The 16,510-nt window shown below is 38.4% G+C and overlaps 3 protein-coding genes across 6 annotated transcripts in view; 1 reads left to right on the top strand and 2 right to left on the bottom strand.

Annotated features, from left to right (window-relative positions):
• LOC310893709 (opsin-5-like) overlaps nucleotides 1-1,504 on the bottom strand; it is a 67,330-nt gene extending 65,826 nt beyond the window's left edge. Inside the window, exon 1 of the mRNA XM_083823025.1 lies at nucleotides 182-1,504. The gene's annotated coding sequence lies outside the window, so the exon portion shown is untranslated. The remainder of the gene's footprint in view (nucleotides 1-181) is intronic.
• Nucleotides 1,505-5,126: 3,622 nt separating this feature from the next.
• Nucleotides 5,127-6,172, top strand: LOC310895362 (cation channel sperm-associated auxiliary subunit delta-like). Its single transcript, XM_083826608.1, is given in 3 exon segments — nucleotides 5,127-5,508; nucleotides 5,511-5,726; nucleotides 5,729-6,172. Coding segments are annotated over 3 exon segments (786 nt in total). The 5' UTR covers nucleotides 5,127-5,270; the 3' UTR covers nucleotides 6,061-6,172.
• A 4,868-nt stretch (nucleotides 6,173-11,040) lies between these two features.
• TRAPPC8 (trafficking protein particle complex subunit 8) overlaps nucleotides 11,041-16,510 on the bottom strand; it is a 50,099-nt gene continuing 44,629 nt past the window's right edge. For all 4 annotated transcript variants that reach the window (XM_083826602.1, XM_083826603.1, XM_083826605.1 and 1 more), the window contains 3 exons: nucleotides 15,236-15,381; nucleotides 13,934-14,023; nucleotides 11,041-12,080 (listed from right to left, as the gene is read on the bottom strand). In XM_083826602.1, coding sequence (XP_083682728.1) covers nucleotides 11,846-12,080; nucleotides 13,934-14,023; nucleotides 15,236-15,381 — 471 coding nt within the window. In that variant the 3' untranslated portion in view covers nucleotides 11,041-11,845. The remainder of the gene's footprint in view (nucleotides 12,081-13,933; nucleotides 14,024-15,235; nucleotides 15,382-16,510) is intronic.

Raw genomic sequence — 16,510 nt, 5'->3', positions numbered from 1 at the left:
TTTACTCTCGCTATTTTTTTGTCTTTTCCATGAAATTATTTAAGGGTAATAAGTTTGAAAAGACAGCAAACATTAAGTGACTGAAATAATGGCAATATGCATACGAAGAAAGGTTGAAGTTCCTTCGGTGGATTTCCACTACTGCAAATATATTTTACAATACTCAGAAATAATCTCTTACCTCACTGGAGTAACAGTAGAATAAGCAAAAAAGATCCAGGAGTCATTGCTATATCCACTGCAATTCAGAGACCTGATTTCTGTTGTCTGTGCTAGATGACACTTCTGCGTAGACATCTGCATCACAGTAAACACTGAATTAGAAGAACTTTAACACTAAATCTTTTGAGTAAAGTTGGAAGCCTGGTTTCATATATTTCATAAATATCTCTGGGAATAATTTTGAAGAGAAATTCCATCCCCATTAATCTGATCATAGCCATGATTTTACCGCATACGATTCCATCCTCCTTCGAGCAGTCTCACTGACGAGATGACTGCTGTCAGTAAAGCAGCCATACTTGCATTTTCCAAAAGAAGAATATTAGGAATCTTGATTTTACGGTTTCATCAGTGGAGTGAAAAGGAAATCAGTAAGGAGGCTTTGGTTTATTACTGAGCTTCCTCAAAATGTGCAGCTATTGTGACCTCAGGTTTAAACAATGAAAGCCATCCAAAACCAGTATTTTTTTATTATCATTTTCATCATACTATTTACAATACAACCTACCTCAGCAAAGTATAGGTATTTTCCCCTCAATCTACCACTTTTACAGAGTGTTCCTTACAACTTAAAACAATTTAATTGACTTGTCTTTTTATCTAAAGGAATTTGCTATACATAAATGGCAATGGAAAAGAGAATCCTTTTGGTAACAGCTCAAAACACAAACTGCACTGGGACCCACAAAGGTCGCAGGTATTGAGCATTATTTTCACTGCACAGGAATTCTGTCAATAAACAAGCACTAAATGTGAAAAATCTTCTGTTTTTATTTTGACGCCTTTTGTGTTTGTTCTGGAGCAATACACAATATAAGCAAGTGTCAAAGAACAATCACTCTAAACCTCTATATTCTGCTGCTGACCTTAGCAAAAGCCAATTTCAAAAGTGAAATCAAAGTGCAGCTGAATAAGTTTCAAGAAATGCAATCACTTCCAAATACTAAGAATTTTGCCCAAAGGTCAAGAAATTACACTAATAAACAGGGTTTAGGTATATTTTGATGTAGTTTATCCTGAGAGACATCTAATTTCAGGACTCCCAAGCTACTTAGTAAACAAAGCTAGAACAAAAGTTTTTAAACACGTGTGAATCAAGGAATACATAATCCTCATTATGGAAAAGATGATGTTTAAAGGCACAAGTCACTAGAAAATTTGTATCTTGGATTTGACTGACAAGGATTTACTCAAAGTAAATCAGTACTCATTCTCTGTTATCTTTAAGTCTTGAATCCTGACAGTAGGTAATATTTATCTATGACCTACGACACCATGAAGAATGTAGACTATTATTTTACTCTCTACATAAGGTCTCAGTGGGAGAGAAATAATTCTTCAAAATCTCTCTCTTGATAAATTTCTAATTGCTGAATCAAGCATTTTATTTTTTTTTCCTTCTTTTAGCTGAAGCTCTGAACAATATCAAAGTGATGTCAGGAGTTGCAAATACATGCAGAATAGAGAATCCCCTCACCTAGGAAAATAGTTAGAAATTTATTTAAATAAGAATGCAGGACAGTCCGTGATAGTCAGGCACTGGGCATGGCTGGACATGCACCATGACCAGTAGCTTGCTTACACCAGACTGATCCCTTTTGTCCTTTTTTCCCCATGTTTGTCTCTCCACAAATCATTGTGATCTCTTTTCCCACCTTGGGTTCCCCTCTCCAAATATACTGTCATGAGTTTTGTACAATCCCAAGAGGATCTTTCCCTGCATCCCATAGAGATTTCCACAGCTCTAGGCAGAAACCCCTCTCAGTCTGTCAGGGGATTTGGTGAACCTGCCCCATTATCTCAGTGGGCATCACACACAGACCATGGGGCTGTTGGCTCTCCTTGGACTGCTCTGGGAGAAGCCAAGTCACAGTACCTCATTTCTCTTAGTTAGTTTATTGGTTAGTTTAGTTAGATTATTGGTCCCCTCATTGGTCCTCTCTGCTCCTCTGTTTTTGTGGAGAAGAGTCTTTTATCACATAACCTAACAAATAATACTTTTTCTGAAAAGGAATAAAAGTCATGTCCACCTACTGAGACAGAACACGTTTAGAAGCAGAAAGCACTAGATGGCAGCAGTGCTTAACTCATATAATTTGGATACAAAAGTAAGAGAGCAGCCACCCATACTCAGCAATACAATGGGTTTTTTTTTATGTATTTCCCACGGCACCCGAGGCAGGAATTTAAAACTAAAGACAACATAGATAAATCTCACAAAGCAGCTGATAAAATGCCAGTGAATATAGTATGCAATAGTAGAATCGAGAGATTTTCCAACTTCCTGCCAATGTAAGACACATGTAGTAATATGACATGACATAATAATTTAGTAGTAACTACTGAATGCATTTTTCAATGTCAGAGAAAAAAAAAATTGCAAAACTGGAAAGCTATACAGTGCTCCTAAAGTAAACCCTGTATACAGACAGGAAAAAATATAGAGTGCCTAGACTCAAAGAACCCCATGAAATACTGGTACTAGGGCTCCAATTCTTGGGACATGGCCCTCTCTACCCTCCTTCATACTTCGATAAATACACATTTCCACTCTCTTTACATGCCTGTTTCCACATTCATCATCCTTTTTTTCAACATTTTTGCTTCACCGTATTCTCCTGCGATCCCTTTCAAGGCCTCCTCACCTTTCATGTTAACTTGGCCTCATCTGTCTCCAGTTCTTTGCATTTCCCTGTATTTTAAGCTTGCCTTGCGCACCCCGCACTCCCTGACCTACCAGATGCTTCTTTGTGGTTACCCTCTGCTTCTCATGACACCTCCTTATTGTCTTCACCTTGCTTGCCTGGATAGACAGAAGCTTTATTTCAGAATGGTTGTCCTAGTTCTGACCTTGTTTCACAGAAGTACTGCTTGCCCTAAAAGTTTAAAGCTCCCAAGTTTCACTTCTTTTTTATTCCCTTCTGAGATTTATGTCACTTATAGCATCTGTATAATTCTGTCTCTGTATAATTCTACCTCCCACTTCCATTTGGTTGGGCAATGCCACCCCTCTCCCCTCTGCCTGCCTACCCTGGCAGTGCCAGCACTACCCTGAAGCTGCTGAAGAGAGGGAGGAAGAAACATGAGAAACCCCACCGTGCCAAGGACTGCCAACATCTCCTATGTAATTAATGGCAACATCTAGTGGTTAATTTGGATAAGTCTTAAACTCCAGATGGTTGGAGCAGAGTTGAAATCTCATATAAGACCCACTGAAAAAGTGTGAGGCTTGTGGAGCATTTTACTCAGGCAATGATAAAGTCCATGAGGAAACCTTGCAGCTGAAGAAAAAACTGATGAAAGCAGCTCCTCTTCACATCCCCACCCCAATCCAGCCAGGCTCTGTCCCTGTCTGGGGTCCCCTGGGAAGCACACCTCTCAGCAGCAGCCGCCTCTGCCACACGCGGCTACTGACGGAGGAACCTCACAGGGAGGGGAGGAGCCAGCTGCCGCCATGTTCTGTGCTCTGTCCCAGCTGCCGCCCCAGACCCCACTGCCACTTGTCCCAGCTCTTCAACGCGGCCCTCAGCCCTCCAGGAGCCAGGAAGATGGCATTTTGGCCTTGGTGGGCACTAGTGGCCAGGCTGTGGCTCTGCTCGTGGGGCAGCAGGGACGCCTTGGATTGCAGCCACTAGCAGCTGGTACACGCAATATTTTTTGGCCTCACGGTGACATTGATGAGAGGAACCTACATGAGCTACTACAGTGCTGGCCCCACCATCCTGCAGCACCCCTGTGAAGGGTTTGGCTCTAAAGGGCAGCCAAAGGTATCCATGTACCTAGGGAAGGATGTTTTCATCAGCATGGATGCTTCTGAGAGCAGCCTCTCCCCACTCCCCATCCCAAAAGAACTTAAGGCCAAAGAAGCTGTTGTCAGCACCATCACCTTTGTGCACAGAGTCATGATGGTGATCAATGGCCGGGTTTACCTGTACTTCGAGAGCCTTGGCAGGTGGGTCCCATCAGCAGGAGTCACCTCCCATGTGTTTGAACTCTCAAATGCCCATTGAGGCTACTTGGGGGCAGACTCCCAGTGCAAGGAGCTCAACTGGACCCTTTTTGCTTACAGCACCAGACGCTCAGTCTCCAACAGTCATATCTTTGTTTCAGAGGATGGGAGTTACACATTTACATCTATCAAGAGGAATATAAGAAAACAAAGAGTGTTGTTTGAGGTCTGCAACTTCATCTCCCTTGCCATGACTGGCTTGCTTATCAGCAGAACTGGAGAGGACGAGGCAGGGAAGGTGGTGGCAGGGACCTATTTCAGATACAATGACACCACGAACAGCCACATGTCGAACCACAGTTCTACCATCTTTCACCTGCTGCCCAAAGGCACCAGTAAGCTTTGGAGCACACAGAATCTTGTCCTAAGGGGTTTAATCATTCTCTGGACAACTGATACTTTATCCTCTAACAACTACTTGATGATGGAAGAACTGACTGTCCTGCCTTAAAAGCGGTTTCAAGGCACTACTTTCCCTGACAGTGGTTTCCTCCTTGTGACTACAGGTGCCTCCCAGATTGTAGTCTTGACCCAGAATGGATGTCTCTTATGGCAGCATCAGGCTGGTCACTAGCATGGTGCCATGGATGAGAGCATAGATTTGAAGGAAAAAAAAAAAAAGAAAAAAAAGATCTTATTTGAAGAAGTGGGATGGTTGACCATACTCAGCCCTGTGACCAGCAATTTTTCCCAGCTGTGTGACGAAGAAATGCAAACTCAGCTTGCAGTTAGCAGTCCAGAAATCTCAGCAGTCCCGCACTGTGGAGATTCTCACAGGAAACTTCCAGAACAATATCTACTATATTAACATACATGAAAATGTCTTCGAAAACTATATTTGTGCCCAAGCCTGACAAAAATGTTCATTCACTTGATGACAGTCAGCAATCCCCATGTGCTGGCTTTCGGTGCAAATGTAATAGAAATGGGATTTACATATGATGGAAACATCCAATACTTCCTGCATATAATTCTGGAGCAGCAGAATGTCTCTTCATTTGCATAGGCTGACTTCTATGATGGTATATGTGATGGAGAGATGTCTACTGCCACTGTGGACATCCCTGACAATGTCATCGGCTGTATTGATGTGGCTCCCGTAACTGCACATATTGCAGTGTCCTGCCCACCTACAAAGCATATCAGAATTTTTAAAAATGTAGCAGCATGCAGAAAAAGCTTCATTCAGGAAAGGGCGCTGAGAAGTAAATTCAGTTATACAATCAGCCATAACATATATGACCCACAGTTTCTCGCTGGAGCAAATACACAGCAGACACTCTACGGATCAAAGCTAACTTTACAAATCTGGGATGTCCTTTCTGTCCTCTCCTGATATATTGCAAAAATCCTCAGGTGCCAGTTCTTGAGTTATGGGAAGATAATAAATATCAGAAGCGTGTCTCTGCTGACTTTATGTTTGAAATACATGGAATGCATAACTGTGATTATCTTTTGACTGCATATTATGCCAAGTGCTTCTCTCTACCTCAAATTAGATTTCTTTGCTGAAAGAACAGGAGTTGCCAGATCCACATACTGCATGGACCAAAAGTAACTATGTAAGAAGCTGTAAGAATAGGAGTGAATCTGAGTTAAAGTGGCCTTCCATCAAGCATCTGATTCTTCATAAAGATGAAAATAAGATCACTTTCCCTTCATATAACGGTCTATACATTTTTAAAGCTAGTGTAGTGGGTAAATTTTACAGTTATTGTGATTTATCTGTAACCTTCTCAGTATATATGCATGGTGCTTTTCCCATGAGCTATCTAAGCTTTTGGACAGCACTGTCAGGCATTCTGAATTTATTTTTGATTTTGACATGATGTTTCCTACCTTATTTATCGCTAAAAACTGAATGCCAAAAAAAATGCCAAGAGTCAAAGTGTTTTGACTGCAATTTTTGAAGGTCTCTGTGAGATCTAATTGCAGAAGTTCTCTTTTGTTTGGGAAAGTTTTCTTGTTATTACAAAGATCTGATAGGGAAACTAGCCCAACGTCCTTTTCCTAATTAGAAAGTTAAACTTTTTTGGAAGTTGCAAAAAAAGAGTTCATTTCACAATGGTTTTAACTTGTTAACCAGCTTTCCCCATTTTTTTCCCCTAATTTATCATTCTAAACTTGTCACTGACCCTGTGTGGTTACAGACAGCATATATATATTTTTTTTTTCCAATACAAGCATATGATTTCAGAAACATGACAGTATTTAAATTTAATTTTAGGAAATAACTTTTAAATCAAGTGGACTGGAGAGAATTTCTTATTAGTAAGAATGAAGGCTGTGTGACTAAGCCCTATTCTATCCAAATTTCCAAATTTGAAGTTGTAAACAACTCACACAAAGAGCGCAGCTTTTCACTCATGCTGAGTAGCAGAACATTATCTGTCTAATAACTGTACTGTGAAAGACCAACATTCTCCAGAATTTCTAAATCCATTATACAGATGGACTTGTGTATTTAAAGTAAATTGGTAGACAGTTTCCTAGTAATACACTAATAGTCTGCACTCAATACCATGATAGTAAAAAAAAAAAAAAAATTAGTTTGTATATAGATTAGACAACAATTATTACTGTGAATCCTGTGAATTTGCAGTATATGGCTTACTTTTTGGTATTTATTGGTAGTTAAAGCCTTACTCTATTATACTGAATGTTTAAACAAGATTAAAAAAATGCAATTTAAGACAGAGACATTATAGATGTGTTTCCATCACAAGTAATTTAGATTTTAATTTAAAGCTAAGATTATTTTTCTTGTTCTGACGTATACGAGTTTAGTTAAAAAGTTAAGATGAGGCAACCAGTTCTGAATCTCCATACCTATATACCCACAAATGCAGTACACAATTTCAGGGGAATACTATATTTTGTGCAATTTCTACCATTTCTGAGAAGGTAGACGGGAACTTATGGCTGACAGCAGAAAAGGCACAAGGCATTGCTATAACATCAGTCATCTCCTATAATAGTAAGAAGAATCAAGGAAATCTCCCATCAGTTAAATATTATAACCGAAGCACAGAACGGAGCCTTTTTGCAAAGTTCTATAGGAGATTCCGGACATTCCTTCCACTATACTAGCAGCCAACCTAGTTGCGTATGAGTCATTAAAGCAGTCTTTGCTTGCTCACAAAATAGCTGAAGGTTCCACCTTTCAGTAACCACCAACTGCAATGACTCCCGAATTTGTGGCTGACAGCCTGAACAACAAATTAAACAGAGCTTCAATATGAAATACAGACTTTTAAACTTTTTCTTTTTTTTTTTTTCTCTTTAAGAACAAGCATTGCATGTTTTCTCCTTCAGCTTGCCCTGTGCTGCTCAGTTTCTTCATTTTTATCTGGTTTTAAACTGTGATCCCATCCTTCTCCTTTCCAAAGTTTCTCTCAAAGCTGCCCCTTCCTTTTCAATCCTGCTGTGCTTGCACACTTTCACAAGTTTTGCCTGAGTGACAGCAGTCACCTTCTACTATCTCTTTGGTAATCACTCTGCCTACAGGCGCCATCTGAACAGCATTCTCATTTTTCATTACCATGAAGTCCTCAGTTTTCACTTTGCAACTGTCCTTTCTTCCTTCTTCCCCTCCCAGTAGCTGAGTTTCCTACCGCTTGTTCATGACTTTACCCATTCTGTTCTCTGCCTACCTTCCCCTCCCTCCCCATTCAAGGACTGCACACTCTCTACATTCCCTTTAACTCACGGCATGCAGTTTACCTGCTTTCTCTTCCAACATTCTTAAGCATCTTGACAAGCTATTCAGAGACGTGACAGTTCAATACAAGAGAACTAGATACTGCCTCAGTTAACCATACTAATGAATGTATGCAAGTTTTGTAAGCAAATTCTAGAATACACATCAGCCAGCTACAACTTGTACATTAAAACAAAACGATTATTTTCACTGCTTTACAGGAGAGTTAGGAACACGGATCAGGCTGCCTGAATTACTAGGAAAAGTGAAGAGCACAAATAATTTATCTGCGATACTATGAATGCCACTTATTCATATACACAATGGATTCAAATACTGGAATTCCTTCTCAAGCTTAAGGAAGTGATATAAAGCATAAAATCCACCAACTGCATGGTCTTGTTTTCCCTCCATTCTAAAATCATGCTTTCAGAAGTGTTATGTGCTTTCTATGTCATATTCAGGGCCTATTGAAGACATCAGCAAACTGTATTTTTACAGATATGCATTGCACAAAATTGTAACCTGCCAATGCAGCATTTCAACAAATCTTGGCAAAACTACCTGAATTCTCACATCACTTGCTTCCTCGTACCATAGGATGCAGAAGCACATGCTTGTAAATATGAAATAGATGCCACAACTCACCCACCTCATTCCAGGACCATGCTAGTTGGTGATGCAGCTCAAATAAAAATCCTAATTTTTAAGTACTCTAAGGTATGGAACTACTTCTGTGTTTTACTTGATGCAAATCTAATTTACTCGCAAATTCTCTATCATGCAAAATGAAACTGGACATTTTACTAAATTCAGAGATTTTGATCTCTACTGTGGCCAGCTTTACACATTAGAAGGGCAATGAAGCTGGTGAGGGGTCTGGAGAACAAGTCTTAGGAGGAGCAGCTGAGGGAGCTGGGGTTGTTTAGCCCAGAGAAGAGGCTCAAGGGCAACGTTATTTCTCTCTACAGGTACCTTAAAGGAGGCTGTAGCAAGGTGGGGTTGGTCTATTCTCCCACATGCCCAGTGATAGGACAAGGGGGAAGTTGTGCCAGGGGAGGTTTAAGTTGGATATTAGAAAGATCTTATTTATGGAAAGGGCTGTTAGATATTGGAATGGGCTGCCCAGGGAAGTGGTTGAGTCACCATCCCTGGAGGTCTTGAAAAGACATTTAGATGTAGAGCTTAGTGATAGGGTTTAGTGGAGGACTTGGTAGTGTTTGGTAGTGTTAGGTCAGAGGTTGGACTTGGTGATCTTGGAGGTCTCTTCCAACCTAAACGATTTTGTGATCCTGTGATAATCTACACAACTGACAATGCAGCATGAAGGAACTGATGTTGATTTGGAAATAAAGCACTTTGGCTTATGGTTTAACATTTACAAGTCATTCCTCAGACATATCATAACAGCAGTCTTTTCTAACATTATACTAAGCTTTAAAAAGTTAAACTCAAATACTGCTCTTCCGTTGTTGTCTTAGAATATGACAAGTTGAAAATCTCAGTATTTTTTTTTAACGAGCATGCTGGGGAAGAGAACAAAAAGATTTCACTGAAGGGTGAAGAGAAAGTAAATACTTTGTTGTTTCTTTTTTTTTTTTTAAAGCTACATATTATATCTACAGTATAATTGAAGCCTGGTTTATTTATAGGGTTGAAACAGCTTAGACTGCTGAGCTTTGCTTAGTTGAGAACTTTGGGGAACAGTTGGTCCGCACAGAAAGAAATCTCATGTCTACATAAACAGACTTAGAAAAGCATCTCATATGTATATGCTGAAGAGGCTGCTAATTTTACCCATTACTCCAGCTCCTTTAGCCTCCTGCCACATCAGTAGCTCACCCTACTCCTATAAGCATTGAGACACATGAAGGGTTGATCTATATATGGTAGTTGCTTCAAGCCAAGCTACATAATCTTATCAGTGTTTTTGTTTTTTAAAAAAACTAGATATACACCAATAGAAACATCAAGGACTGGTTTACTTAATCTAAAAGTTAGGATCACTGACAAACACTACACAAGGCAGCAGTTAATTAAGCCAGCAGTAAGGCTACTCTTTACAACAGTGAAACTTCCAAATCACGAGGTATTTCTTAGCAGTTTCTTCTGACAGGCTGAAAGTTGGTTAAATTATGACTCATATGTCACAAAACTCATGTGGAAACATCCTCTGTCTGATTAATGTGATTTCTGCCACTCAAGTATTCAAAGAAGTGCTGAAAACACATCAGATATGACTTAGTACTTAGTGGCCTACAGCATGATAGCTGACTGGAATAAATAATGTTTTCTTTCCTAAAAAGAGTGCCAAGACAGAGCACTCATGACATAGTATAAGGCTACAATGCAGTGCCAAGAAAAATTTAGGAAGTGTAGCCTTCAAATCTGCCCGATAGCAGAAAAGAACTCCATCCCAGAAGCAGCACATTTGTTATGTAATATTCAACTATTCCGTTGATAAATCAGCACAGCTCACAGTCATTAAGTATGACTACGAAAGGCCACATGCTGTGAATGAATTCAAAGACTTTTCAGGAATTTAAGTCCTGGAAACAGTCATACAGTAGTGCTGATAAAAGGTGTCAAAAAAAGAAAAAAAGCTTCTGAATGCAGATTGACTGTTTCATAAGTCAGTGCTGTCCTGTGATGGAATTTCCTTCAGCCACATGATACAGCAGACAGACAGAAGTCTTGGGTTTCCTTAGGTACATCAGTTTTTCCTTGTTCACAGGTAATCCATCATAAACCACATCTCCTAACTCTACGCTGGTTTTGCTGCACTTGATTACTTCACAGCCTTCTCTATGTTCAGCAGCTACTACTCAAATTAAAAATCCTCATCACATATTAACTGATATTCCCCATATAGCTGAATTCTGAGACTTGCTCACAGAAATACCATGTGAGAACTCAAAAGACAACTACAGCAACCTCTGCAATTTTCCATGTATACCACCACTACCGCAACAAGATGGAAACTTCAGAGCAAAAAGGACTAGAATGAACATATTCTAGTGTATACAACCGAATTTATATACAAAATCAGCACTAGTAGGTTGCCAAAGCTGTATACAAAGGAAGGAAAAAATTTAAAGGCAGCAGTCCATACAGTGAATATGGTGTATGTTTTATTCTATTTACAGTACATTTGTTATAAATATAATACATTTCTTGAAAATCTTGAGTAGATTTTTTTTTAAAACTGATCAATTGTTATAGTTACATAATAAAGCAAGTGACAATTTAAATGACAATCTCATGGTTGTGAAATAGTGCATTCTGTGCTGAGATGAATGAGAAAAAATACTCAAACTGGTTGAAGAAATTATTTTTGAAACACCATAGGTGGGGCTTGTATGTAAACCTTGGAAGGTCATCAGCTTTCATAAACATGGAAACTCAAAGTTTTATACTAAAGAACTGAGGAACAGATTGGAGATACCCTATTGAACTTCACAGTAAGGTTGGGATTTATCATGACTAATGGCTTTAGACAGGAAAAAGCCAGTGATGGCTTCTTCCTGAACCATATCCTAATACAGCCACAAATATTAAACACACCATGCTGGAAGTTGGAACAGCAGTCAAGCTGCGTTTTTGACAGGGCATAGGACATACAAATATGTTCAGATTTGGAGTTAAAGATTATTTTGTGTTATGAACATCTTAATTACCGGAGAAGAAATACATTATAAAAGGATAAACGAATTTTTCAGTCCAACGTGCGTTGCATCGAGAAACAAACTGACAAGTAGTCTGAATATTTTGCTATTCTCTTTCCTACACAATTTCTAGTAACAAGTTAGATGTTTGAGGTGCTATTTCAAAAAACTGCAGCAAAATGTCAACCAGCAATATAAGAAAAGAATTCCATTTATTTTTGTCTTTTAGTATGATTTTTCAGAAAGTGGTCAGATATTATTAATAATAATCAGTGCAGGCATGGAGTTCTGCTGACTCGTTTCAAACAAAGTAACTTGGTCCGCTAGCTTGGCAAATACTCTGGGGGTTCCAAGATTATAGACACCTGTATGAACAAAGCAAGCTTTTAGCTGCAAGCTATAGACTTCCTGGCTTTTCAGTTGAAGCTTGTACTGTGTTTGCCCAAGCCACGTAAAAGATCCATGGATTTCTAGTGCTTCTGGGCTGAAAAAGAAGGTAAGAGAAGTTATTCCTCTGTCTTTGAAATATTAGCAATTTATATGAACCCCTCAATTTGATGTTTTCCCAAAACTTCAGAATATACTGTGTGCTCATAATCAGCCCCTTACAAATATGCTTGTTCTGAATATGCTTTCTGAAAACCAACCAAAAGCCAGGAATTGGAAAACTAAGTTCCTACTCTGGCAGTCTTCAGATGCTAGAGTGCCAACTGTCAGTCTTCTTTGGAATCTTAGAAGTTGCTGGGTCTTTTTCATTGCTTGCCTATAATAATTAAATCACTGCCTTCCCCAAATACATTGTGCTTTGTTGTTTCATCCCCCCCACCTTATCATTAAGAGATTACAATTTTCCTAGCAAGACAAACCTAGATTTTGAAAGATAACAGCAATCAAAGATATAGACAGAAGTGTGCTTAACATTTAACCAAGATGCTAAACATAGTTTCAACAAAGCAGCATGTTTATGTCCTCTTTCCCAGCATGCATACCATGAGGCAGGGAACCTGAGGTCACCTTAGGGATCTGTAAAGATACTCATTGTCCACTTATGAGGTCCATTTAACCGAGTCCTCTTTACTTCTTACCAAGTACTTTTTACTATTCTGCGACTCTCACAAACTTTTATAACTACTCTTCCTTTGGCTCAGATGGATCAGTACAGGCTTGAGTTCAGTACACACTTGATCAGTACAGACTTTAAAAGACTTGAATATATTTTTAATATATTCTGGATATATTCTTAATATATTACGTTCTTAATATATTGTACACCACACAAACTTTATACATTTATTTGCAACTATAAATTCCAGTGTAATCCCAGCTTTTATAGAACCATGACAAAACAATAGACTAGATACAGATTGTCAAGATTTAAAAATTACTGCATACGGCATTCTTAAGGTCTGTCCCATGAACCAGAGACAGACCATGTCATGTCAACAGAAATAGTTGTGTATTAGGCTCTGGGTCTTTAATTTCTTGTTTACCACCTAGACAGCCTGTTGGCAACATGCAAGCATTCCCCATAAAGAAGTCCTTGATGTCTCTCAATCTGTCATGTCATCTCCCTCCCCTCCCGTCCCCCCAGATCATTCAAACCAGGAATCCCACAAGTTTATTTTGTGGTAAATCAGGTTGCATTGTATCTAGGATTAGGGTTCACATGAATTTTACCATGAGTTAAACTGCCTTGTTTTAACAGAAATGAAAATTAGCAGTACCTCATGATACTGAATTCCATCTATCCCACAGAAATACCTGTAAAACTTTTAGAAACAATTCATAAAATGTTTTCCCAGTGGTAGTATTTTCACAGTACTCCAATTCTAGGTCAAAAGCCGGTCACAAGAATAAGCTGGTAAAATACTAGGGGAAAATCTTAGAACCTTAGGTATTTTTATGACCGTTTATACTAAATCACGTTACAGCAGGAAGTATTCAAGTTTATACTTCAAAAGTTGTTTTCTACAAATTACTTGATACTTTAAAAATGAAAAAAAGCAACACATGTTCAGTAATAGAAGTTTGCTAAAGCTGATATTCTGCAAGTTCAAAAATGTTTCCACTTTTTTTCAGAAAAAAAAGGTCTGCAAAGTTTAACTGTTTAACTGGAGTTCAAGGTCTTCTCTTAGATATAGCCAGAAGCAAAACAAAAATTGAGAAGTGACCGAAGACTCCCATTTGACTGTATGAGGCCTTGATCACCTTGCATTCTTTCATTGAAGCCACTATTATAAAGATCTTATTCTAGATATTCTGTGCAGTTAAACTGCAAAACTTCCTAAAACTAGGAAGCAGTCTCAGGATATGTTTTGATTAACATACATGCATTACCTTGTTGTTTTATGCCGCAAATCAATCATCACATCTACAACAGCCTGGGAACAATTGGAAAGTAGGAGAGTAACAGGTACCAGACAGAGGCTGCAAAGAGAAATAGTTCCACAGCAATGAAAAAAGTATAATTAAAGACTATCCAGAATAAGACTTAAGTAATCAAAAGAAATTTCAGGTCATGCAAAATTAACATGTAGTCATCTATTATACAACAGTGTGAGACAGTGTACATAATACAATCGCTTAGTGTCAGTAACTCTAGTCCATGTAAAAAACTACTGAGCCAATTAAGCCAATGCTGAAGTTACTGCCTTCCTTTGTTCATCTGAGGAAAATTAGCAGAAGCATAAACCTCCACCTTAGTTCACTAGAAATAGCCACTGAAATAGCTCTATTCACACAAGAAGTGATTTGTGTCACTGGAACTCCTTGCCATTGCTTAACAGTTTAAATATTCTAAGTCAGACAAACAAGAAAAGAACTACTAGAAACTATAATGAAGATATGAACTTGTTTCTGGAAACATGCACACTTCATAATTGTCGTTAAAATATAACACCTTATAAAGTGTTAGATTTTGTACGGAAAGGAATCCTTCTCTGTTGGCAAATTACATTACCTTAAAGTAAATGCAAGTATAACACAGTAAAGCTCTCGGGGAAAAAAACCCAGACCCAAATAGCTATTTTAATGTTACATGTACAATTTATTTCGTGTCTACAAATTAATTTGGGGGCAGTTGTTCAGATCACTTTCATTTTGGAAGAGTCAAACATTTTTGCAGGCTCCAACTAATTCACCCTAGTAGTCTGCTTTTTGACAGGTTAATTTTGAGATTCTTCTAGGAGAGAAGCCCAAGCAATCTAAACCATTATCATCTTTATTTTTGATGTAAGTCAGAACCATGGCTGATCTTGACAAGTCATATACTGTAGACATAGCAGTTCTTTAATTTAAGAGTACTGTTTACTGTCTGCCTAGCTCCTCAGAGTAGTTATGCTGCTTCTTCCTTTGACACCCACCAAAATGCACACAAAGGCACCAGGGTATTTATTTTGTTTTCAGTAAGTTTGGTAACATTCCCAATTAACATTAAAACTGCAAACTGTGATATTACAGCCTGCTTTTCTACATTGAACTTCCATTTTACCTATGTATTACCTAAGCAGCAAGTTTAGGAATTCGGCAAGATTTCATGCTGTTTTGTCTTCTGTACTATAATCCACATTGCATCTCTCAACAGGATTTATGTCAAATTAACAATATTTCAAAAGGTTCCAAAGAAAATATTCCACTAACCTTTTTTGATGAAAAGAGTGACTGAAAGATTCTGGGTAATGAAGACTCGTCTTGATAAGATTGGAAAGCTGCTCTGGTGTTGGTCTTGCGGGTCCTGGTGTACTTTCTGGTCGAAAAAACTTTAAGAGAGCCATTTCTGGTAACTCCTGAAACAAATTCAGAATGACATTTAAAACATTGGCACGAAGCACCGTGTAACACAATAAATCCAGTCACAGAAGTTACAAGTTTTTATTATGAGCTCTAATTCCAGGGACATGTCTACAGCTTAATTATTCCAATTTTTGTATTTAAGCATGCTAAGTAAGGAAATGATATGGCTATTAGTTACCTTCTTTTAAGAGAGATTTCACAGTTGATTGTGAAAACACTACCTGTGCAAGCTTCACAAAAGCAGGTTAGCGTTGTGGTAATTTGTTGCGTTTTGGTTTTGTTTTCTTTTTAAGAAAGAGGGACAACATTTAGTTCCCTAATTAAGAAGCTGTAACTAGAAAATACCCATCACCTACCCTGGGAAGTTCACAACAGAAAAGCCAATAACCAAGTTTCCCAGAACAGATCCAAAGTAAAGCAAACAAATTCATGGAAACAGGCTAATAATGACAGAAGGGTTTAAAAAGGCAGAGTATGTCAAGAATTGTATAGCAAGCTCTTGTAGACATTGAAGTTGCCTTTCCTTGTCCCCAGCTGAAAGCCCAAGTAAAGCACTGACATTACGTGGGATTCATCCTAACCTTATAAGCAGAATCAATTTCTGAAGCAGAAGAAATCAGATGACAAAGATGCAACACCAAATGAGGCAACTGGGCTACATTTGGTCCAGCATTACAGTACTATTCTGTTGAACTCTGTTCAACATTTAAATCTGTTTTGCAAGCAGGATTTATTGAGGAAAGGGCTACCTTCTTTATTGCCTTATGAATCTATTCTACAAAAAGTCCACCTTTAGAAAAAAATAGAATTTGCAGCAATAAATGTGACTACTTCAAGTGAAGGAAGATTTAAACACACGAATAAGACAGTACACTGCACAAAGTAATCCTTTTCATTTAAGAATGGGGGGTTGTACCTTCTAAGTTGAACAGATATACTATAGGAACAAAACCTGACTCAAACACAGGGGGCCCAGTGAAATCTGCAAGCATTCTGCAATCTGTAAACATCTCTCTGCTGATATACCAGACAAGCCAAATGTGTTTTTTTTGGTGTTTTTTGTTTGTTTTTCTTTCTTCTTGAAAGGAAGAATAGCTTTCTTAAGATATATTTCATTGTTAC

Source organism: Anser anser, assembly GCF_964211835.1.
Source record: "Anser anser genome assembly, chromosome: 2".
In the NCBI taxonomy this organism is placed as follows: Eukaryota; Metazoa; Chordata; class Aves; order Anseriformes; family Anatidae; genus Anser; species Anser anser.
Note: the sequence above shows the minus strand (reverse complement) of the source record. Positions and strands in the feature narration are given on the sequence as shown.